This window comes from Balaenoptera musculus, chromosome 16 (genome assembly GCF_009873245.2).
Source record: "Balaenoptera musculus isolate JJ_BM4_2016_0621 chromosome 16, mBalMus1.pri.v3, whole genome shotgun sequence".
NCBI lineage: Eukaryota > Metazoa > Chordata > Mammalia > Artiodactyla > Balaenopteridae > Balaenoptera > Balaenoptera musculus.
The window spans coordinates 82,314,952-82,335,941 of NC_045800.1; the positions used below are offsets into that span (position 1 = coordinate 82,314,952).

The 20,990-nt window shown below is 45.1% G+C and overlaps 1 protein-coding gene across 7 annotated transcripts in view; it reads left to right on the top strand.

Moving 5' to 3' along the window:
* SIPA1L2 (signal induced proliferation associated 1 like 2) overlaps window positions 1-20,990 on the top strand; it is a 219,495-nt gene that overhangs the window by 163,803 nt on the left and 34,702 nt on the right. For all 7 annotated transcript variants that reach the window (XM_036828105.1, XM_036828106.1, XM_036828104.1 and 4 more), the window contains 6 exons: window positions 467-741; window positions 14,535-14,771; window positions 16,512-16,595; window positions 18,047-18,147; window positions 18,513-18,616; window positions 20,268-20,653. In XM_036828105.1, the coding sequence (XP_036684000.1) occupies window positions 467-741; window positions 14,535-14,771; window positions 16,512-16,595; window positions 18,047-18,147; window positions 18,513-18,616; window positions 20,268-20,653 (1,187 nt within the window). The remainder of the gene's footprint in view (window positions 1-466; window positions 742-14,534; window positions 14,772-16,511; window positions 16,596-18,046; window positions 18,148-18,512; window positions 18,617-20,267; window positions 20,654-20,990) is intronic.

Genomic DNA, 20,990 nt, shown 5'->3' on the forward strand with positions numbered 1-20,990 from the left:
CAGCGCTATCACTGGCAGGGGCCCGGGTTCCATCCCTGGTTGGGGAACTAAGATTCCACAAGCCACACAGTACGACCAAAAAAAAAAAAAATTGTCTAATAAGTTTTATTGCTTGATAGGTGAAAGGCTTCACATGTTTTCAGTTGCTTCAGTCCATCTGGAACAATGGAATTTATATGCTTAAGAGCCAAGTCAGGTGACGTAGAAAGGAGAGGGGGTAGTTATCAGAGCCCGTCTTAAGCTCACAGGCTCTGTGTCAGTGGCTTCTAGGAAAAAGCAGGACGCCTGTATCTGGTTTGCCTTTGAAGAATGAAACCTTCGTTTTTACTTTTGTTATTTTCATTGCGCCTGATGCCAGGGGTAATTACGGTAAAGTCTGGATTGAACCGTGTCCTTGTCTTGTCATCTTGTCACTGGGATGTGTGCCCCCCGCAGCGCCACCCCTCACGGTCCCCTTCCCCCTTAGATCGTGACCAGGGGCTGCGAGACTGTGGAAATGACCCTGAGGAGGAACGGGCTGGGCCAGCTGGGCTTCCACGTGAACTTCGAAGGAATCGTCGCAGACGTGGAACCTTTCGGTTTTGCATGGAAGGCCGGCCTTCGCCAGGGGAGCCGCCTGGTGGAGATCTGCAAGGTGGCCGTGGCCACGCTGACGCACGAGCAGATGATCGACCTTCTCCGGACCTCGGTGACTGTGAAGGTGGTCATCATCCAGCCCCATGACGATGGCTCGCCTCGGAGGTAGGCTCTCATCCACGCTCGCTCCTCCTTGGCCTCTGTGGCAGGTGCTATCCTGTAAGGTCCTCAGAAAGTGTGGTCACGTGCACCTTCCACCTAAGTTGTCTGGGACATCAACCAACTACAAAGAGCTTTAAAAAAGTCGTTAGTATATAATAAATGATAAACTGTCATTTTCTAAGCATTTTGTTGGGACGTTGAAGTCATTGGTTAACAGGATATTTAAGAGATCTCATTGATTTAAGAGATCAATGTGTGGAGGAATATCAGGACATCAGATACACTGTTCGGTGACCACTCCATTCTGGTTGAACTGGTCCAGGGCTTTCTCCTAAGCTGTCATGGGAAACCTAGGAAAAGAAGTGGCTGGACTTGGAAAGCTCAGAGTGGATGGGTGGGGGGTAGGGACAAGAATGGGATTAGAAAGTGATACCATTCCATTGTCAATAGAAAGTTCCCATGCTCAATATCAAGGAAGCATTAGGCCAAGGGGAGAAAGAACTCTCACTAAGAACAAGCCACCCACCTGGCCTTGGCCCCTGTTGTGCAGCAGTGTCTATAGTGGTATCGGGAGCGCGTTTTCTCTGCCTCTGTCTCAAATGCAGTTCCCTACTGGCTGGCCAAGAGCCCTGGCTTTGGAGGGATGAAGCATGCTTGGAATCCAGGCGTTAGCTGTGTGATCTTGGGTGGGTCACATGCTCTCTCTAAGCTTCCCTTAGTATCTGTAAGATGGCATTATAATATTGCCTACCTCGTACTGTGTGATGATGAGTAAATAAGGTGATAATGTGTAAGGCACTTAGCACCTTCTGGCATGATCAACACCTTACTCATTTTAGTTAAAAGAAAAATAAACTAAAACTTTAGGATATTCATTTGAATTTTTTCATGCTGTAAAAGAAATCCTTACTCAAAGATAGGAAGGTGACTGTGCCCACTTTCTGATCTTCTGTAGTAACTGAGGTCACTCTTTCTACCCTGTCCATCTCCTTTGTCCATCCTCCAAACCAGCACCGTCCAGTCGCACTTTCTCTGATGACATGTTCCATATCTGTACCATCCAAACAGTGGCCACCAGCCACATGGGTAGCACACACTTGAAATGTGGCTAGTGTGACTGAGGAAAAGGAGTTTTCATTTTAACAAACGAATTAAGATTCAGTTAGCCACATCTGGCTCGTGGCTGTCATATTGGATAGAGGAGCTCTAAACCATGGTCTTTTTTAGAAAACAAACCAGTGGTATACCACCTTCCTCTCTGGTTAATGTGCAAAATTTTGCAAAAGTGTGTCTCTGTTGGTTATCTTACCATTTGCCTCCTGCTTGACTTTCTATGGTCTTGTTTCCTCTATCTGCGCAGTAAGTTTACAGAATAAAAGTTAATGAGCTGAAATTCTTCTTGAGAGTAGTAGCCGCATGTCACAGGAAATACCCAAGGTGTTTCTTGTTGCCTTGGAGGATTCTGTCCCATTAAACCCATTTGCTCCCCAAGAATCCCATGAATCACTCATGGTGGTATGCGTACAAGAAGATCAGAGACAAAAATTACGTTCTTAAAAATGAGCCTTGGAAATAACAGAAAACACATCCTTTAAACTTTGAAACTAAAATAATTTTGTAAGTGTTTGTCTTTTAAAATAAATTTTAAACCAGTTATTAGAAATTTTTCCATAAGATAAATTTCTTTCTTCATTGGCTAGAGTTATAGGTTTGTAAATTTTGTGGTGAGAATCAAGTCTTTTCATCTGTCTTAGAGGCTGCTTACTTCTGTAGAATTAGACAAAACTGTTACCATGTTCTCCCAAAATTAAAAAACAACATTTCTCTCCTATTTTTAGTTTTGGTCTCCTGTTGCTCAATAAGACATTTCTTTGAAGCTTTCAAGAGATCTGCTTAATAAAAATGTTAAAGTTATCATTATATTTGATATTTAAAACATATGATTTAGAAAAATAGAATCTCCTAAGAAATACGGAATTGTTTTTCAGCTAAAGCAAATAAACAAACAAAAACTACCATTTAAAAGTCCCACCTGTTATTTTTTTTTTATCCAAGGGCATGTTATCTGCTTTGGTCTGCACATAATTAATTCTTTCTTTGTTTTAAGTGCAAATTCTCTTATTGAAGCTATTCAAGATATTTAGAGATTTTGCCTTTGTCTCCTCAGAGTATCCTTAATGTCATTCCCTGAAGATGCAGATTTTTCTCCCGTTCAATCTGGAATAACCGTCTTCTATATTTTTAACCTTAGCCAGGATTAGAACTAGCTGATCGCCTGGTAGTAAACACTCCAGAATTGGCCTGCCTGTCACCCACATTTCCAGAAGCCAGGAAGCTTTTAAGCCTAGCATGTATCATTTGAAATGCTTTCAATTCAGCCTTCCAATTTTCTGAGAATTTGAATTTGTAAATTTGCAAACCCACGTTTTTGTTAGTTTTGGGTCCTGGTTCTGCCTGTGACTCTCTGAGCACCCGGATAAAAGCACTCGCTGCTGTCCGGCAGCCTCGCATCACACACAGGAAGTTATCCGTGCAGTGACAGCCGTTTGCTTTAGACTGTGATGTTGAGTGTGAAATGTCATTTTTCTGGTTTTGTTTCGTTATTTTCAACATCTTTATTGGAGTATAATTGTTTTACAGTGTTGTGTTAGTTTCTGCTGTATAACAAAGTGAATCAGCTATATGCATACGTATATCCCCATATCCCCTCCCTCTTGCATCTCCCTCCCACCCTCCCTATCCCACCCCTCTAGGTGGTCACAAAGCACCGAGCTGATCTCCCCGTGTCATGCAGCTGCTTCCCACTAGCTATCTATCTTACATTTGGTAGTGTATATATGTCCGTGCCACTCTCTCACTTCATCTCACCTTACCCTTCCCCCTCCCCGCGTCCTCAAGTCCATTCTCTACATCTGTGTCTTTATTCCTGTCCTGCCCCTAGGTTCATCAGAACCTTTTTTTTAGATTCCATATATATGTGTTAGCATATGGTATTAGTTTTTCTCTTTCTGACTTACTTCACTCTGTATGACAGACTCTAGGTCCATCCACCTCACTACAGATAACTCAATTTCATTTCTTTTTATGGCTGAATAATATTCCATTGTATATATGTGCCACATCTTCTTTACCCATTCATCTGTTGATGGACACTTAGGTTGCTTCCATGTCCTGGCTATTGTAAATAGAGCTGCAATGAATATTTTGGTACATGACTCTTTTTGAATTATGGTTTTCTTAGGGTATATGCCCAGTAGTGGGATTGCTGGGTAATATGGTAGTTCTGTTTTTAGTTTTTAAGGAACCTCCATACTGTTCTCCATAGTGGCTGTACCAATTTACATTCCCACCAACAGTGCAAGAGGGTTCCCTTTTCTCCACACCCTCTCCAGCATTTATTGTTTGTAGGTTTTTTGATGATGGCTATTCTGACTGGTGTGAGGTGATACCTCATTGTAGTTTTGATTTGCATTTCTCTAATGATTAGTGATGTTGAGCATCTTTTCACGTGTTTGTTGGCAATCTGTATATCTTCTTTGGAGAAATGTCTATTTAGGTCTTCTGCCCATTTTTGGATTGGGTCGTTTGTTTTTTTGATATTGAGCTGCATGAGCTGCTTGTATATTTTGGAGATTAATCCTTTGTCTGTTGCTTCGTTTGCAAATATTTTCTCCCATTCTGAGGGTTGTCTTTTCGTCTTGTTTATGGTTTCCTTTGCTGTGCAAAAGCTTTTAAGTTTCATTAGGTCCCATTTGTTTATTTTTGTTTTTATTTCCATTTCTCTGGTAGGTGGGTCAAAAAGGATCTTGCTGTGATTTATGGCATAGAGTGTTCTTCCTATGTTTTCCTCTATGAGTTTTATAGTGTCTGGCCTTACATTTAGGTCTTCAATTCATTTTGAGTTTATTTTTGTGTATGGTGTTAGGAAGTGTTGTAATTTCATTCTTTTACATGTAGCTGTCCAGTTTTCCCAGCACCACTTATTGAAGAGGCTGTCTTTTCTCCATTGTATACTCTTGCCTCCTTTATCAAAGGTAAGATAACCATATGTGCGGGTTTATCTCTAGGCTTTCTATCCTGTTCCATTGATCTATATTTCTGTTTTTGTGCCAGTACCATACTGTCTTGATTACTGTAGCTTTGTAGTATAGTCTGAAGTCCAGGAGCCTGATTCTTTCAGCTCCATCTTTCTTTCTCAAGATTGTTTTGGCGTTTCGGGGTCTTTTATATGAAACGTCGTTTTACGTTTCCTCCCCACTCTAAGCAAGTCTCACCTTCTGCATTATTAGATTTTTTAAAGAAATTGTAGAGGAGGGTGTAAAAGAAGAAATGAGCAGCACTTTGCTCATTTTGAAAATTAAAGTACAAACTTTTTTTTTAAATTTTTATTTTATATTGGAGTATAGTTGATTTATAATGTTATATTAGTTTCAGGTGTACAGCAAAGTGATTCAGTTATACATATATGTATATCCATTCTTTTTCATATTCTTTTCCCATGTAGGTTATTACAGACTGTTGAGTAGAGTTCCCTGTGCTATACAGTGGGTCCTTGTTGATAAAGTCCAAACCTTTTAAACGAAATATCACTTAGTACCATTACTCCTACAGCAAAATATACAAAGAGATTCCTCCAGGTAAAACTACACATTTGATTTGTGGCGTGGAAAATGACCCCATCTTTCACAAATTGGCTCTTAGGCCTTGTCAGGGAGGCAGCCAGAAGAAAACATTCATTTAATGGACGTGTGTATGTAATTTTTCCTTTTAAGTTGTCTTTAATATAATAGCCATGAGGACTAGCAAAATGGCCAGGTTAATGAATTACAAGATATTTCAGTCTTCGTAAACATTGTGAATAAAAGAGCGAAAAATGCTTCAATTCATTTTTTCCATTATCAGCTTTTTTTTGTCCTGCAGGATATCAGGGGGAGGTAATTCTCCTCGGAGCCCGTCTGCTCCTGTCAGCAGTGGGAGAGGCCTGTCATTTAATAGACTCACTCCTAGTTGTCCGCAGGTCAGAAGGTGTTTGCTTATGACTCAGAAGCTGCTGGATTAAATGAAGTCTTTAGCTGGGGAAGTATTTATGTGGAATCAAAAGGGACCCCGCGTTTTGAAGTCCCATTCTCAAACCTCAGAGTGATGATAGCTCAGCTGTCTCTTGGCTTGAAAGGAAAGCAGAGCTATATTTTATTTTCCTTGTGGAGTCCCAGAGAACACCAAGCAGGGAAGGTTCCCTTTGGGAATGCTTATTAACTGATCTCGTGCCGGGAATGGATCCGGGAGAGGCTGCGTAGAGATTGGGAATGAGTGGCCAGAAGCAGTTAGGGAATAGCACTCTTCAAATGGAAATGAGGTTTGAAAGGGAGCAAGGACATTTCCCAAGCAGACAGTCTCCATGGCAAAGATGAAGAACAGTTTTCAAGACTCTTAATTAAGCATTCCTTGGTTTTGCAAGGCAGGGCATGGCCCCAGCCCCTAGCCTTCCAAGGTGACTGACATTTTATCAGTGTCATTTTAAGGAAAGCACATCGACTTAAAAGGCTGATATAAAGGAAACAGCAACTCATCAGAGTTATGCATGAGTTCTTATACAATGTGAGTGATTTAGTAAATATGTCCAATAAAAATGGAAATGAAATTCCATGCTGTGGTGCATCTGTTTTGTGTGATTTTTCATACTTTGTTGACATACTATCCAAGGCATATTTTTCTATATAATGCAAAACAGTGGAAATTATCTCATGTTGTCATGGCTTTAAATTGTTGTTCTCTGATCATTCTATAAAATTGATGCTGTATGTTCTTGTCTTCTGTTTGGCTGCCAGTTGCCGTGACCGTTCCAACTCCCCAAAGTACGCAGAGGGGGACGTGGAAATAGAAATGGGAAGGAAAACTCAATTTTGTCAGATTAGCAGTTGATAGATAGATAGATAGATAGATAGATAGATAGATAGATAGATAGATAGTGTGTTGTAATCTGGATTAAACTGAGGTTTTAGATTAGGGTTCCATTTATGTGTATAGATAAGAAAAATCAGTTCCATCTGGTATTGTCTCATGGGCCCTCAAGTTATGAATTTTAATGTGAACTGTGAAAAAAATACGGAACTTGAGGTTCCCAAAGTAACCTGAAGCACGGTCACAATTCTGAGTCCTCTGCCCAGTCCTCCAATGTAATGTTTGAATTATGTTATCCCTCCTAGAATATAAACATGGAGTTACAGAACAAACGTGAGGTAGGTTGCCTTACGTTTACTATGCATTCACTTCTTTCATTCATTCCTTCACTCTGCAGTAGTTTGTGCCAGAAGCTGCTGGGCACCAGGGCAGGCATAATCTTTACATCCGTGGGCTCCTTTCTGTCTGTGTGGCATTCTAAAGTACAGGACTTCCCATTTATATTTTTGCTACTTAAAAATGGCTTTCTCAAACTAGAGCAAGAGCTTATATCTGGAGAATAAGTATCTCAGTGCTGAAAACACTCCCACCCTCTGCCGTCAGTCATCTACACCTTAGTGCCTCTGCTTTTTTGGCAGTTTGAGATGTTGTGACATTGACACAGTGACCAGGATGCGAAGGGGGACAGTAAAGCACGAGCTTTCTGTCCCTTAGGCAAGTAACTGTCTCATGCTTGACTAGTGACACTGCGCAGTGGTGATGGACAGCAAGTGAATATGCGCTCTCGTGGAAATATATTCATCAGAAATCAGGCGACACATAGCTGTTGAGTCCTCTGTTGAACTGTGAAGTATATAATGTAATAGAATGTTTTTCCTCAACAAACTTTCTAAGGAAAAAAAAAAAAAGGGTAGTGGTTGGCTTCACAAAGAACTGTTTGGCCCTGTTTTAAGTCGAACGCTGTGTTAGGTACTGGGGTGCAGAGGGTGAAGACACATCCCACCCCGTGTCTGGTGAGAAGGAAAGGCCTGGAAGCTGATGAATTATTCAGTAACAGCCAGCCTCACTTCCCGTGTAATAGGCACGCACCTTTTCAATTCAAAGACCTTTATTCAAAGGGCTTGGTCAAGTGGGTTTCTGGTCTAGATGTCTCTTTTACTATCTGTAGTCTAGGTGTCTTTTTTTATCTTAAATTAAGGAAATTGGTAGAAAAGTGAATTAATATTTCATTTAGTGCCTATTTCAGATATGACACTGCCCTTACCTTTACAGTAAGTTATCTCCCTATTGGAAGCGTTTAATTTTTTTATGCAGCAGAAAGAGTTTGTGATTCGAGTGAATGAGCCCCAATTACCCCTGTCACCTTGTTGGATAATTTGGAAAGAGTCTTTTAGCTGTTAGCAGGCTATTAGCATAACAGACATTAAAATGATTAAAATATCGGTGATTACTTCAATCCCTAGGGCTATGAAGGCTCTTTGACAAAGTGCATAATATAAAAGAAGCAGGTAGTTCATTTGAGGGGATCTATCTGCCTTTGTTTCCAAAGACTCCTTCAGGTCCTAGTGGAAACGGACAGGATGTGGGTCTCATTAACTGTTCTTTGGTAGTTTCCTAAGGAGATGGGCATGTGTTTTGGAAAGAGTACCGAGCTAGGAGTCAGCTTCCCGGTTCCAGGGTGAAAGCTGTCTCACCTTTCCAAAGTCTCTGAGCCTTCTGAAAATTGGACACGTCCTTTGTACTGCCTCAGACATTTTTGTGAAATTGAAATGGTGTAGTGTAGGTGGAAACCTGTAAAGTGTCATACAAGGGAAGTGTGGGTTAGAAGTAACGGATAACATCGCAATATGTTGGAAGACGTCACTAGATTAGTGGGTTCAGGTGAAGGTTCGCTGTGATGCCACCAAACAAAGTGAAACCAACAGGCAATTTCAGAGTAAATGCAAGTTGTGATTACATGATTAAGCTGTGCTGTGGGTCCATGGTTTACCCACTCGACGTCCTGCTAATTTATTCAACTTTTTTTGAACAAAAAGAATACGTCTCGTTCCTTTAAACTTTCTCAGTTCTCTAGGTTTGGGGTTTTTTTTTTTTGTTGTTATTGTTGTTGTTACTCTTCAAAAGTATTTATCCCTATTTATTATCCCTAGGACATTTCCCCTTTCTTCGTTTTTGAAAGTCACGGGTCCTACTTTGATATAAGATGAAAGAAGAAAGTAACAGGATAATGATGCATTGTTCTACAGATGAATGTACACGAAGGGAATTTTACAGCTCTAAACTTTTCTGCACTTCCGATTGTTACATTAAGTTAAACTTTACAATTCTAGAATTCTATAAATATATATTATCTAGAAAGAACTTTCAGGAAAGTGTATGGATCTTTTGTTGTTTTATATTGACTGTCTCTATAGAAGCAAAAATTAATAGTATCCGTTTGAAACTAACTTCTTTCCTTGAAGCTGTTGCTTTGGGAAGCTTGCATACTTCGTATAATTTAATCTTGACACACCCTCTGCTGTCACTATTCTGCTTGCAGGAGGAGAAACGTGGGTCCAAAGAGATTGTCCCATTTCTGAGCTACACATTGGCAGGTCTGGGTTTTGAGCCCAGGGCATAGACTTCTCTCTTCAGTGGAGAACAGTTTGATTGCTGTAGAGAGTTCCTGCTGGGAGTGAATAGAGAACACTCTGCAGCTTGGCTGGGCTCAGACAGTGATGGTCCTGATGGTCAGGCTGCTGAGGTTGAATGGCTCCTTTAAAGAACTGAGTCCGCAACTTGGCCAGCAGTGATTCTGCTTCAAGAGCCCATTTATTGATGCTGAATGGAGGGTGCTTCTGGGAAACTGGAGGTGTCATTTGAAAGGAATGATGCCATCTTGGGGACCTTTGCTGGTGTCCCTGAAGTTGTGCGTCTGTAGCTACAGTGCTGGGCAGTGAGCGTGGGTGCCTGTTGGCTGTGAATAGAGAGGACACCACCTTTGCGCTGGCCGTGCCCAGAAGCTGGGATGTGGAAGCAGCCACAAACTAGAAATCTACAGGTGGGAAACCCTGGTCTCGGGAGCTTCCGGAAGCAGAGGAGAACACAGATGCGTGTGGATGTGAGGAAGTCACTGAGTGTCCCTCGTACAGGAATAAGCCATCCTGCGGAGTCCACAATGCCAGGTTTAGAAGGACAACGGGATTGTTTGTCAGATTAAAGCAGTCAAACGTAAGATCCTCTGAGGACTGCCACTCACGGAACCACTTGTTATTCTTACAGTTTTGTAGTGTCACATTTTTAACCGGCACGTTTTTTTATGATGTTCTTGGTCTCCAGAATGTTTTCCCTTCCAGGATAGATGACTGAGAGAGATTATTAGCTTCAGAAAAGTTACTGGCTAGACAAGCAATGTTAAAAATTACGTTTATTTTGATCCCCGAAGCTGAGTTTGTATTGATCTCTACCTAGCATGGTAATCTGCAGCGTAAGTAGATGATGTTTGTTATTGAGCAAAGAGGAAGTCGTGTAACTGCCCACGTGTTAGTGATCCCCCAGCCTTAGCTAAGTCTTTGAGTGCCTCCTTTTGGCAAGAACACCGTAAAAACGGTGCCAGAAGCTAGAAATGCCACTCACATCCATTGACTCGATTTGGTATGTTGAAAGGTGATGGAGCACATTTATCAGTGAGGTCTGGATTTCTACACGAATGCGGGAAAGCAAAAGACCTAAGTCTTTTCTTCAAAAAATGGTTCAGTTGCACACAAGATTAGCAGCTCACTTGTTCGGAAATGACTTCTTGTGCTGGGTCTTTTTTGCACTTGGTCAGTTTGGGTTTGAATTGGCCTTTACTTCCCAGAAATGTGTGCCGTGTGCCCTTCACAGAAGTGCCAGGTTGGATGCTCAGATGAGCTGAGATCTTGCCTGGCGTCCTGTGCTCCGGCCCCCCAAGGGGGAGAGAGAAGTGTGCTCACGGGCAGGTGCAGTTCCTGGCCCCTGCTGCAGCGTGAGCGCCTCTGCAGACTGATTTGTAATTCTTATTCTACACCTCTTCCCATTTCCCTAAAAATTGGTTGAATTTCCATATGTCTCCTTCAAGGACTTCCTCATACTTCTGGAGCAGAGCTGAGTTTGACTAGGTTTGATGATATGTTATAATTAGCGATGTTTATTGGATGTCTTGGTCATAGAAGTAAACAAAGCAAAAATCTCTTTTGTAAGAGTAGTTACTGTAAAAGTGTCATAACAGAATTAATTTTGATTTTAAAATAAAGATATTCTATAAGCTGATTTTTATTAGGGCAAAAGAATGCCCATGTTTAGTATTAAAAGATCATTTACATATGACCTTGTGCAAGAGGTTGGAAATGAAATATTCAACCCAGATTCTCTCTTCAACCTAATGCATGGCACAAGTTTTTGTCAGCGGTCTCTCAAATATTAGTCATGATTATGCATTTATATAACATTTTTTTCATCCAAGATTTAAGCTAAATTACAGCATCTTACTGAAGACTACAATCTATGAGCATGAATTAAAGACACCGTACTACCCAGCCATCTGTCTTCTCTTTTCTCATTTTCTTTTAATTTTTTTTTTTTAATTTTTTAAATAAATTTATTTGTCTTATTTATTTTTATTTTTGGCCGCGTTGGGTCTTCGTTGCTACGTGGGGGCTACTTTTCGTTGTGGCATGTGGGCTTCTCATTGCGGTGGCTTCTCTTATTGCAGAGCACGGGCTCTAGGCACGCGGGCTTCAGTAGTTGTGGCTCATGGGCTCTAGAGCACAGGCACAGTAGTTGTGGCGCACGGGCCCAGTTGCTCCACAGCATGTGGGATCTTCCCGGACCAGGGCTCGAACCCGTGTCCCCTGCATTGGCAGGCGGATTCTTAATCACTGCACCACCAGGGAAGCCCCTCATTCTTTCTTTTCAAACCAAACCCAATCAACTGGGAACCCAAACAAACACTGGAAATGCAAGATGCCCTTTAGTCCCTAGGATTCAAGGTTCACGTGCCTTTCATTCAAAACATAACTCCGGGACCTGTCACTTTGGTTGGTCTCTGTTAGAGATTCCTTGACTTGGACGATTCAGACAGCTTCAGCCTTTGACACACCGAAGCCTGAGGTTCACCTGAACATCCAGTGACTTGCTTACAACATTGGTTCCGGGGGATTACAAGAGTCAGTTTTCTTGATGTTTTGATGTATACTAATATCCCACCTTTATGATTTCTGATTACGTCACTGGCCATATGCCCGAGTCAGTAGTCCCAGGGGATGTGGTATCTAGTTAAATAGAAAAACACTTGGAAACAATATAAGTCCGTGCGCAAAAAATTGTAGCGTCTTGGCATTTTATTTTAAAAAATGCAATCCAGTGTAAATCTCGACTTATTAAATTTGACCAGTAACTTAGCACATTCAGTAAATCAAGAGTAATTTAAACTTGCTTAGGTAAAGAGAGGTGAATTTTGCTTTGGGGGAAGGAGAGTTAAAATAAACGATAGGAAGTCAAGTTTACTGGTAAAGAGATAATCCCTGCCCCATTCTGTGTAACAGGCATACGTATCTCCTTAGGATGCTTTATTCAGTTCATTTCTTCTATTCTCAAAGGGTGGTACCACCATCCATTTGGTTTCCCAAGTCAAAAAGCAGAGCATTGTTTTTGGTTTCTATCCCTTCTCTCCGTCCCAAGCTCCAAGTACTGTTGATTTGACAGGTGAGAACTTTTCACCCAGCGTTGCTGTTGAGAAGAATGGACCATTCAGTGACCCAGGCCTTTGTGTGGGCCCTGCACCAGACACTTAGGGTCTCTGCTTTAACCCAGGACTCTGAATTCCACAATAATACGTCTTGATACGGACCTTTTTTTCATTCATTCTACTAGAGACCGTCAAATCTGGTTTTACCTATCTTCTATTTCTGGAAATTTTCTTGTATTATTTCTTAATCATTTCTTCCCACTATTTTCTCTCTCTTCTCTTTCTCTGTTAGGTGGATGTTAGACTTCTGGGATTGAACTTGAATTTTCTTGCATTTGCTCTCCTGTAACGTTTTGGGAGAGTCCCTCAGTGTACCTTCCACCTGTCTTAACTGGATTTTTTATTTTGAATTTTAGCCATCCTCTTTTTAAATTTCAAAAGTTCCTTCTCTTTCTCTGAGGGTGGTGAGCCTCATGGCAGGGTGATCAGGTGGTGTACACCTGCTTGTCTTTACTCTGGAGAAAGATCCCTGTTCTTTGAGGCGTGACCCTGAAGCTGGGTTTGGAGGAAGGAGGAGCAACTTGGGGTCTTGTTTTCAGTGAAGCTTTTACTTCACCTTTTGTTATCAGCTGTGCTCTTCTGGGTACCTCGTGAGCTTGAGTCCCTCCTTTCAGGTTGGGTTCCCGAGACCGTTGCTCCTGCCCTCTAGAGGTGGGGGTGGGTATTGCCAGACGGGGCCCAGTGCTGCCTGGACCCCAGGGTCACACTTTTCTCTGCTCACTCCTTCCCTTCCCCTTCCGCTCTCTGTGGCATCTCTGTTCCTGCACCTGTTCAAGTGTGCAAGGGGATGGTCGTGTTTCTCTTTGTCTTTCCCTCTGCACACGCTTGGGTTTGCCTTTCTCTGATCCACCATTGACGTTCTCCCATTTGCCTTCCATCTTTTTTCTTTTTTTTTTTAATTCATCATATTTATTAAAATCTAATTAACACACCATAGCATTTACCCATTTTTAGAATATTTTCAGAGTTGTGCAACCATCACCCCATTCTAATTTTAGAAAATCCTAATCATCTGAAAAAGAAACCTTGTTCTGATTTAGAGACACTCTCTATTCCCATCCCCAATCCTAGGGGACAGCTTATCTACTGTCCTTCTCTATAGATTTTCCAGTCTCGATATTGCCTTCCATCTTTATATACTGTGTTTTGGTGTCTCCACGTTTTGTTGATGGTCCACTTTGTTTTTGTTTTTTGTTCTCTTTGTTCTTTTGTAATGATTCTGAAAAGTTTTACTCCACCATCTTGAGGATGGAAGTCTCCTGTTTAAAGAGTGATACCTTATTACCCTGATAGATTTCTTAGAGTGAATATGAGAAAGTTTTTCTGCTGACTCCGGAACGTCTAGGGAGAGGCATGGCTTCATTCATGTGGTAACTTGGGATGATTTACCTTGACACTCAAATTTGAGACTTACCAAGTCTTCCTGTGTCCTGGCCAAACAGCACCAATTGGCTTTGCAGGTCACTTTGGTCAAGTCAGTAGTACTATGTGCACGGTGTAACTTGAGGGATGTCTGAGGTCACATTTTTCAGGCTAAACGGTCTTACATCCCTGACTGATCATTTGAGCCCGCAGGAGATGACCTTGTGAGGACCCGTGGGAGTGACCGTGTAACTAAGACCACACGTGACCTTGACAGGATGGACACTCAGGCTTTTCCCTTGACTGTGACAGCTTTTGCTAAGTTCGTTTTTCACTTTTCTCAGACTTGGTATAACATCTGACTCTGATTCCCGATGATATAACTGTACTTTCAAATATCCTTTCAGATTATATATGAGGCGTTTTTAATCGATGAAAGTTTATTTATCACCCATGTTCAATGCAGATGATTCAATGTATGCAAAGTGGTTAAAGGTATATGGCAGTGTGTCCACGAAGTTTGCAGACTACCTGGAGAGACAGAGCCTATGAATGAAACACCTGACAGGTGTATCTGTCGGTTAATCAGAGCCACAGGCGTGAGACTGACTCCTCCTGACCCGTGCTGGGGGATGAACAGACAAGGTCACGGTCGCCAGGGCTGCTCCTGAGGGTGATGGCTCTCGTCGCTGTCTGTGCGCCCCCAGAAGCACGTGTGCAGTTGCGAGTGACGGTGCTGAGGGCTCAGCGCTGGGCACCCCCCGACCATCTCTTCTTGGCTCCACAGAGGGTGTTCGGAGCTCTGCCGGATCCCCATGGTGGAGTACAAGCTCGACAGCGAGGGCACCCCCTGTGAGTACAAGACCCCCTTCCGGAGGAACACCACGTGGCACCGAGTGCCCACGCCCGCCCTGCAGCCCCTGCCCAGGGCCTCCCCGGTGCCCGGCACGCCTGACAGGCTGCAGTGCCAACCGCTGCTCCCACGCAGCACCTCCTTTGACCGGAAGCTGCCCGACGGCACCAGGTAAGGCTGGTACCGTTTGCTCAAGGGCAGCCCTTGGGAAGCTCTTGCAGCTAGAACTTCAGAGGGTCAGGGGGACTTTTTTGTGGCTTAATCATTTCTGAGTTAGCTTGTTCTGACCAAGTGGGCAGGAAGGGTGGCCAGGCGGGCCCCAGATGCTGGGGTGCTTGGGGTCCTGGCCCAGCGATGATGCTGATGGCATTTAGGTCCTCCCCACGGACGCTGCCCTCCAGGGCCACGGCCATCCCTCTCCACCGCAATCCTCCTATCAACTCGCTCTCCAAACCATCTCGGGAAAGATATCCGAGAAACCATTTTGCAGGAGCCTCTAGATAAATATGAAGGGTATGAGTATAAAGAAAACAAAGCTGCAAAATCAGTGATGAAATCCCATCACTCTCGTGGGCGTAGTATTTTCAGAGGTCCTAGGATCATTAGCATCTCTTTGTTTTTCTCTCCCATTTTAAGCAAAGGGAGTTGAGTTTTAAATTAAGTTTTTCCCTGAGAGAATGCACTCGTTTAAAAGTTAAATCCAACAGCATTAGAAGCTGGTGAGAATTTTTGGGGGGTTACGTAATTCGCAAAGGTAGTTTTAAGTGAACGATGTAGTAAATTTGTTTTGTTGTGGTTGTTGATTCCTACTCCTTTTGTTTTAACTTTCACATAACTTATGGGCCGTGGAGACACCATGAGTTTCCTCCAAATGTCTTGTCAGGCTCTCGTCTAATAGAGCGTATGCTGTAAGCAGACGCTGGGCCAGGCTGTTTGCTTGACGGGTCATCACCTTGGCCTGTTACTCGGCCTCTCCCAGTCTCCAGTTTCCTCATCTGAAAAATCAATTTAGCAATAATAGAGACCTCCACGGGGCATTAGGACAATTGAGTCAACCAAGAGAGGTAAACTGCTTAGAACCATTCCTGGCACATAGGAAGCCTATATAGGTATTAATAATGATTGCTAAGATGAAAACATGTGGTCTTCCTCTGCTTCCTCCATTCTACGAACGAGTGCAGGAACGGTGTTACTTTAACTTGACACTAAGTCATCTGGGCTCTCGCTCTCCCTTCTCAAAGGTCTGCTGAGTTGATAAACTTCCCATATTCAGAGAAATGCACATAGTACATAGCCCAGGTGGAAAGGGTGACATCTGGAAGGGAAGGGGTCTGCAGAACGTCCCTTATTAACATAGAATTTAGTAAATTATAAGGAAGGGTTCTAATAGCAACAGGGAAAGTTGGCGAGCACATCTTCATCAAGTGAATTCTCACGAGTATCATTCATTTTTGTGTGTCTGAAATAAATAGGATGGCATTCAATCAATGTGTGGAAATAAATGGCTTTGCCAAATTTAGGGTTTTCTCTCTGTATGGATTTTAAATATAGAACCACAACATGCCTTGCATTAAGTTTCACAGACCAAGTAGTAGTGATGTTTTCATAATTCTATGTTCTTGGGGGATCCACGTGTTTCACTGGCGTCATTAGCTGTGCTTTAAATCTTTAGATGGCGAAGCCTTGTTTCTGCCACATCTCTTTCTTATAATAAATTACCAACCGTAAACCACCTGAAATCTCATGGCATCACCAGTTCTTAGTTTATTTGTCCACGATTGCGATGCCTGTTTCTCCTTTTCTTCATCACTGAAAAATGAATTCATTTGTAAAACAAAACAAGCCAGGTCAGGATGTTGGCAGCCCACAGACCCCTCAGGGCCCGGTTACTGATTCTAGTCAACCTTTCAGAAGTTCACCCAGCAACCAGTCCTCCTCCAGCGATCCCGGACCCGGCGGGAGCGGACCCTGGAGACCGCAAGTTGGATACGACGGGTACCGCTCATTTTCACCTTTCTGCGGGCCCCTTGGGGGGGACTTGTTTGCGGGGCGCATTCAGAAGCGCTTACTGTGCACGAGGCCACTGGGGGACAGAGAAATGAGGACAGGCCTTTGATAGGACGAGTGTATCCAGGCTGGATAGCTGATCATTTCTATGGAGGTGGCACTCATTTGCCTGTATTCTGAGCTTCTCTGATTTTTTTTTTTTTTTTAAATAAGGGAGAGTCTTTCTGAACATGTGAAAATTAAGGATTTGGAGACCCTGTGGGCGATGGCCCTTGGGAGTTTCCCTTCACTTGAACTGCTGACGAGGAGTAAATTCACAGCCTCTCTTGAAAGTGTTTTCTCTCCCAAACCCAGCCCAGAATCAGAGAAGGCAGATTTAACAGGTCCCTTGTAGTGTGTAAGCAGCATCTAGGACCCTGAGGGCACCTGTGCACAGGACACAGAATTGACTGATACAGTCACTGATACAGGGGAAACAGCAGGGGCCGGTGTGCTTTCCCGTGGAGATGCGGGCCTGGCTCACGGCAGCAGTGTTTCTGTGTGCTGCTGGGACCCAGTGTTGTCTCTGCTGCTCAAAGTTGCTGGCTGCACTGATTAGACAAGAGAATCGCCAGGTCAGCCGGGGAGGCTTTCACCGCACCAGAGAACCTTCTATTACTGTTCTCGCACATGCCCAGGGATACGTCTCTCCCCGGCACGCTCCTTCCTTCTGGTTTGGGCTGAGAAGTAGAGCTTTGCAGTCCAAGTTCCATGCATTCCCTACCTTAGATCCTAGAGGGGGTTCTTAAAAGTGGTACTTCAAGAAATGTTTCTCCGTTGAGTTGCATTTTTAAAGTAGAGGGGAGTCTTTTCTGTCAATGGAAAGACCACGTCTGGCTTTTTCTGCAAACCGGGGTCTGTAACTGGGATTCTGTAAGTAAGTGCCCCTTTGTAACGTGAATAAGTTTAATGCAGTTTCTTTTGGAAGAGTGAATTGTCCTATTTGGGGGTTTTCATAAAACAAAGTCTACCTGGATGTAGTCTAGCGCCAATCAACCTGATTTTCTTTTTCCTTAAAAACTTTGATATAAAAAAGTATCAGTGCACAAGAGAAACAGTGACAGCAAAAGCAGTGAGCCCATCCTCAGCCCATCAGGGACGAGCCGTCTGACCCCAGACAGTCCTTCCATCCCCTGGCGTCGGCCACCTCCTTTATCTGTAAACAGTGTCATGCAAGTGCCTCTATGGACCCAGTGGTGAAACGAGAGCCCCCAGTTCCGGATGCTCTAAGTCTCTCAGGCAGGGCTGGGCTGGCAGACACTGCATTTCCATCTGCCAGATGGAAATGCCAGCCTCTGTTTAGGGGTCCCTGGGATTGCCCCTCGGGGAGCCAGCACACACACGGGACAGTGGGGGGATGATGGGGGTGCGAGGCAGGCTCAGCTCTGTGTTCTTTCCAGGTGCCAGTCTCCCCTGCTGCTTGAGCACCAAGGCTCCGGCCCTTTGGAATGTGAAGGGGCCAGGGAGCGGGAGGACGCCATGGAAGGAAGCAGACACCCCGGTAACAAGGACCCCTGCCCCGAGGCGCCCCTCCCTCCTGCCCCCTCCCTCCCCCATCACTCGTTCGTTCACCCGTGCACATCTGGTCAGCTGCATCCTGCCCTGTGCGAGTTGGCCGCTGGACCTCGCGACGTCGTCCGGGACGTGGTCACGGCGGGTGGTGACTGTGGCGCCTGGGGAATGGACCGTGAGCGTTGTGGGCAGTTCTGCCTGCTCCAGGGGTGTCTCCATCGGCAGGACCGGCAGAAGGTCCTGGAACCGCAGTCCTCTTCGCGGTCACTGAACCCTTTGTTCGGCTCCTGCGTTTCTTCGCTCCTTCGTTAACACTAGACATGAAATGTTAAGTCTTCTCTCTCTTTGTGACAGAAGCCAAATGGCACGGCCCGCCTTCCAAAGTCCTGAGCTCCTATAAAGAAAGAGGCCTGCAGAACAATGGAGGCTGCAAGGATTCCCCCAATAAGCTTTCTCACGTGAGTCCTTTCCTCGTGAACTAACGCTGCGTCAGCCCTTCTGACCATCTCAGCACACGCGATTTATTACCACTGCTGCCAGGGATTCTCAGTGGTGTCATTTACCTCACAAGGCTCTTGGGTGGAGGGGAAAAAAAAAAGCTAAATGAAAAGTTAAGGGTTTTGGTTTTTTTTTTTTTCCTCCTTGATTTATAAAGAACCACGAAGAAAGGTCATACCGTAAATTATTGGCAGAGACAAGATTGTAGCCTCAGCCTTTGATCCTTGGTATTTTTAATCTGTTAACTCTTACCCACTTGTGGGCACAGCACAGAAGCGGAACCTGTGAAGCGGGGTGTGTGGTGGGCGACACTCTGCCTGGGGCTCAGTGGACAGCTGCAGATGGTACACAGTCATACCAGCCCCAGGCAGCCGGTGTTCCCACAGTGCCCGCGTGGTTTTGTTTACCTTCCGCAAAAATGAAAAAGTGGGCCATGTCGGTGACTGTAGCTCAATGAAATAAAACTTCCAGTTAAACGTGAAAACAGGAACTGTAGTTGTTGCCAAGTGAAGCCAACCTTATAAAGTAGCTGGTTTTTCGGAATCTGTGGGCGTTTGATCAGGCCTTGACCTGAGCTGTTCCTTTCCTCCTCCTCCGCGCGTCACTGGCCAGCTGTAGAGCCAGCCGAGTGTTACCTGCGAACATGTGGCCTCCGTCTCTCAGCTGTATCCCCACCTCGTCTCGAGCCAGCCTCATGGAGCCAATCAGTGCCACCTGCACGGAAGATCCATGTGTGATAGCAAAGGGCAAGGGGAGTTGCTTAAGGATGTGATAGGAAGGAGGGAAAGGCCAAACCACTTGAAAAGAGATCGGGGCTCGGCTGGGTCTCACGACTCCACAGCCTTTTGCTGACGATTTGGGCCTCGTTAGTTTTCCCAGCCTGAGGAGAGGGGACGTGTCTGTACCAGGACATCCTCAGACGGGGACATTTGCCCTGTTCTCTTGGCTTCGTCTTCCAGGGACCTCAGAGCACTCCCGAGAGCCCCCCATCTCGTCAGCCCCCCGGGGCTGCCCTGACCTGGGCTCTGGGGCATCTGGCTCGCGCTTACACTGTGCTTCTGCACGTGAGAGCTGGTTGGGTCCACTCAGCGATCGCTGGGCTTAGAGTAATAAGCCCAGGGAGGGATCGAGTGGCTGTCCAAAGCCCCGTCGCTGTGATTCACACCTGGGTCTTCAGCCCCAAACGCAGGGCTGGCCCTGTCATTCATCGTAGGAGCAACTTCTGGAGGAAAGGCTGCTCTCCTCCTTTTATTGATTCCCCACGTGCTTTCTCAGCTTCTGTAACCTTCGTTGATTACTTTCTGGTTAGTGACACCCTGGCAATAACGTTCGCACTTCATGCACAAGTAATTGAACAGAGACTTGAAAAGATACCCATTTAGGTTAAGATAAATGATGGGAGGAATTATGACTCAGGGGGACTTTTGCATGAAACCAGGGTATTTTTTAAAAGGAAGTTCTTTCCTTGCCTCGCACTGACAAGCGAGCAGAAAGGGTTCGGGTGAAATCGTCTGGTTTGTGGCTTCCTGAGTCTGGGGGGGAATGACCTCTTCGTGAAGAAGCAAAGCGCGGGATTTGTTGGAAGCCTTCCCGTTTCTCTTTCTTCTCAAGGTCGGAGAGAAAAGCTGCCCCAGCCATTCCAGCAGCAACACGCTCTCCAGCGACACCTCTGGCAACAGCGACGACAAGCACTTTGGGTCCGGGGACCTGATGGACCCCGAGTTGCCGGGGCTGACGTACGTCAAGGGCGCCTCCACGGACAGTGGCATCGACACGGCCCCGTGCGTGCCCGCCGCGGTCCTCGGCCCCGTGCACCTGGCGGGCAGCAGGTCCCTGGTCCACGGGCAGGCGGACCAGTGGGCTGACTCGGACATCCCGGGGCCCGACGACGAGCAGGCCAAGATGTACGCGGTCCACGGCTACGCGCCCGGCATCTCCGCCGGCCACGCCGCGGACGGCAGCCTGGGCGACCTCAGCGAGATCTCCTCCCACTCCAGGTAAGTCCCCGCGCCGCCAGCGGCGCCCGCCCCGGGCACCCTGGGCGCCGTCGCCTGCGCTGGGGCGGGAGAGGGGCCCGAAGTAGGACCAGCAGACGCCTGAGGTCATTGTCACCCGTGTGCCACACGGCCTGACTTCAGAGGAAACGCTTGCTTCCAGAGTCTCCTTTGAAATGTGCGCACGCATACGTTTGTGATTCTATCTTCCTTTCTCTTGAAAGTTGAGAGAAAACTAAACAGAGATGCTCATGGCCCTCAGCAGACCACTCATCTCTCTCTCTCAGTTCAATCCGTTGTCCCTGATTTTCAGGAGATGGCAAGCTGGCCAGCGCTCAGG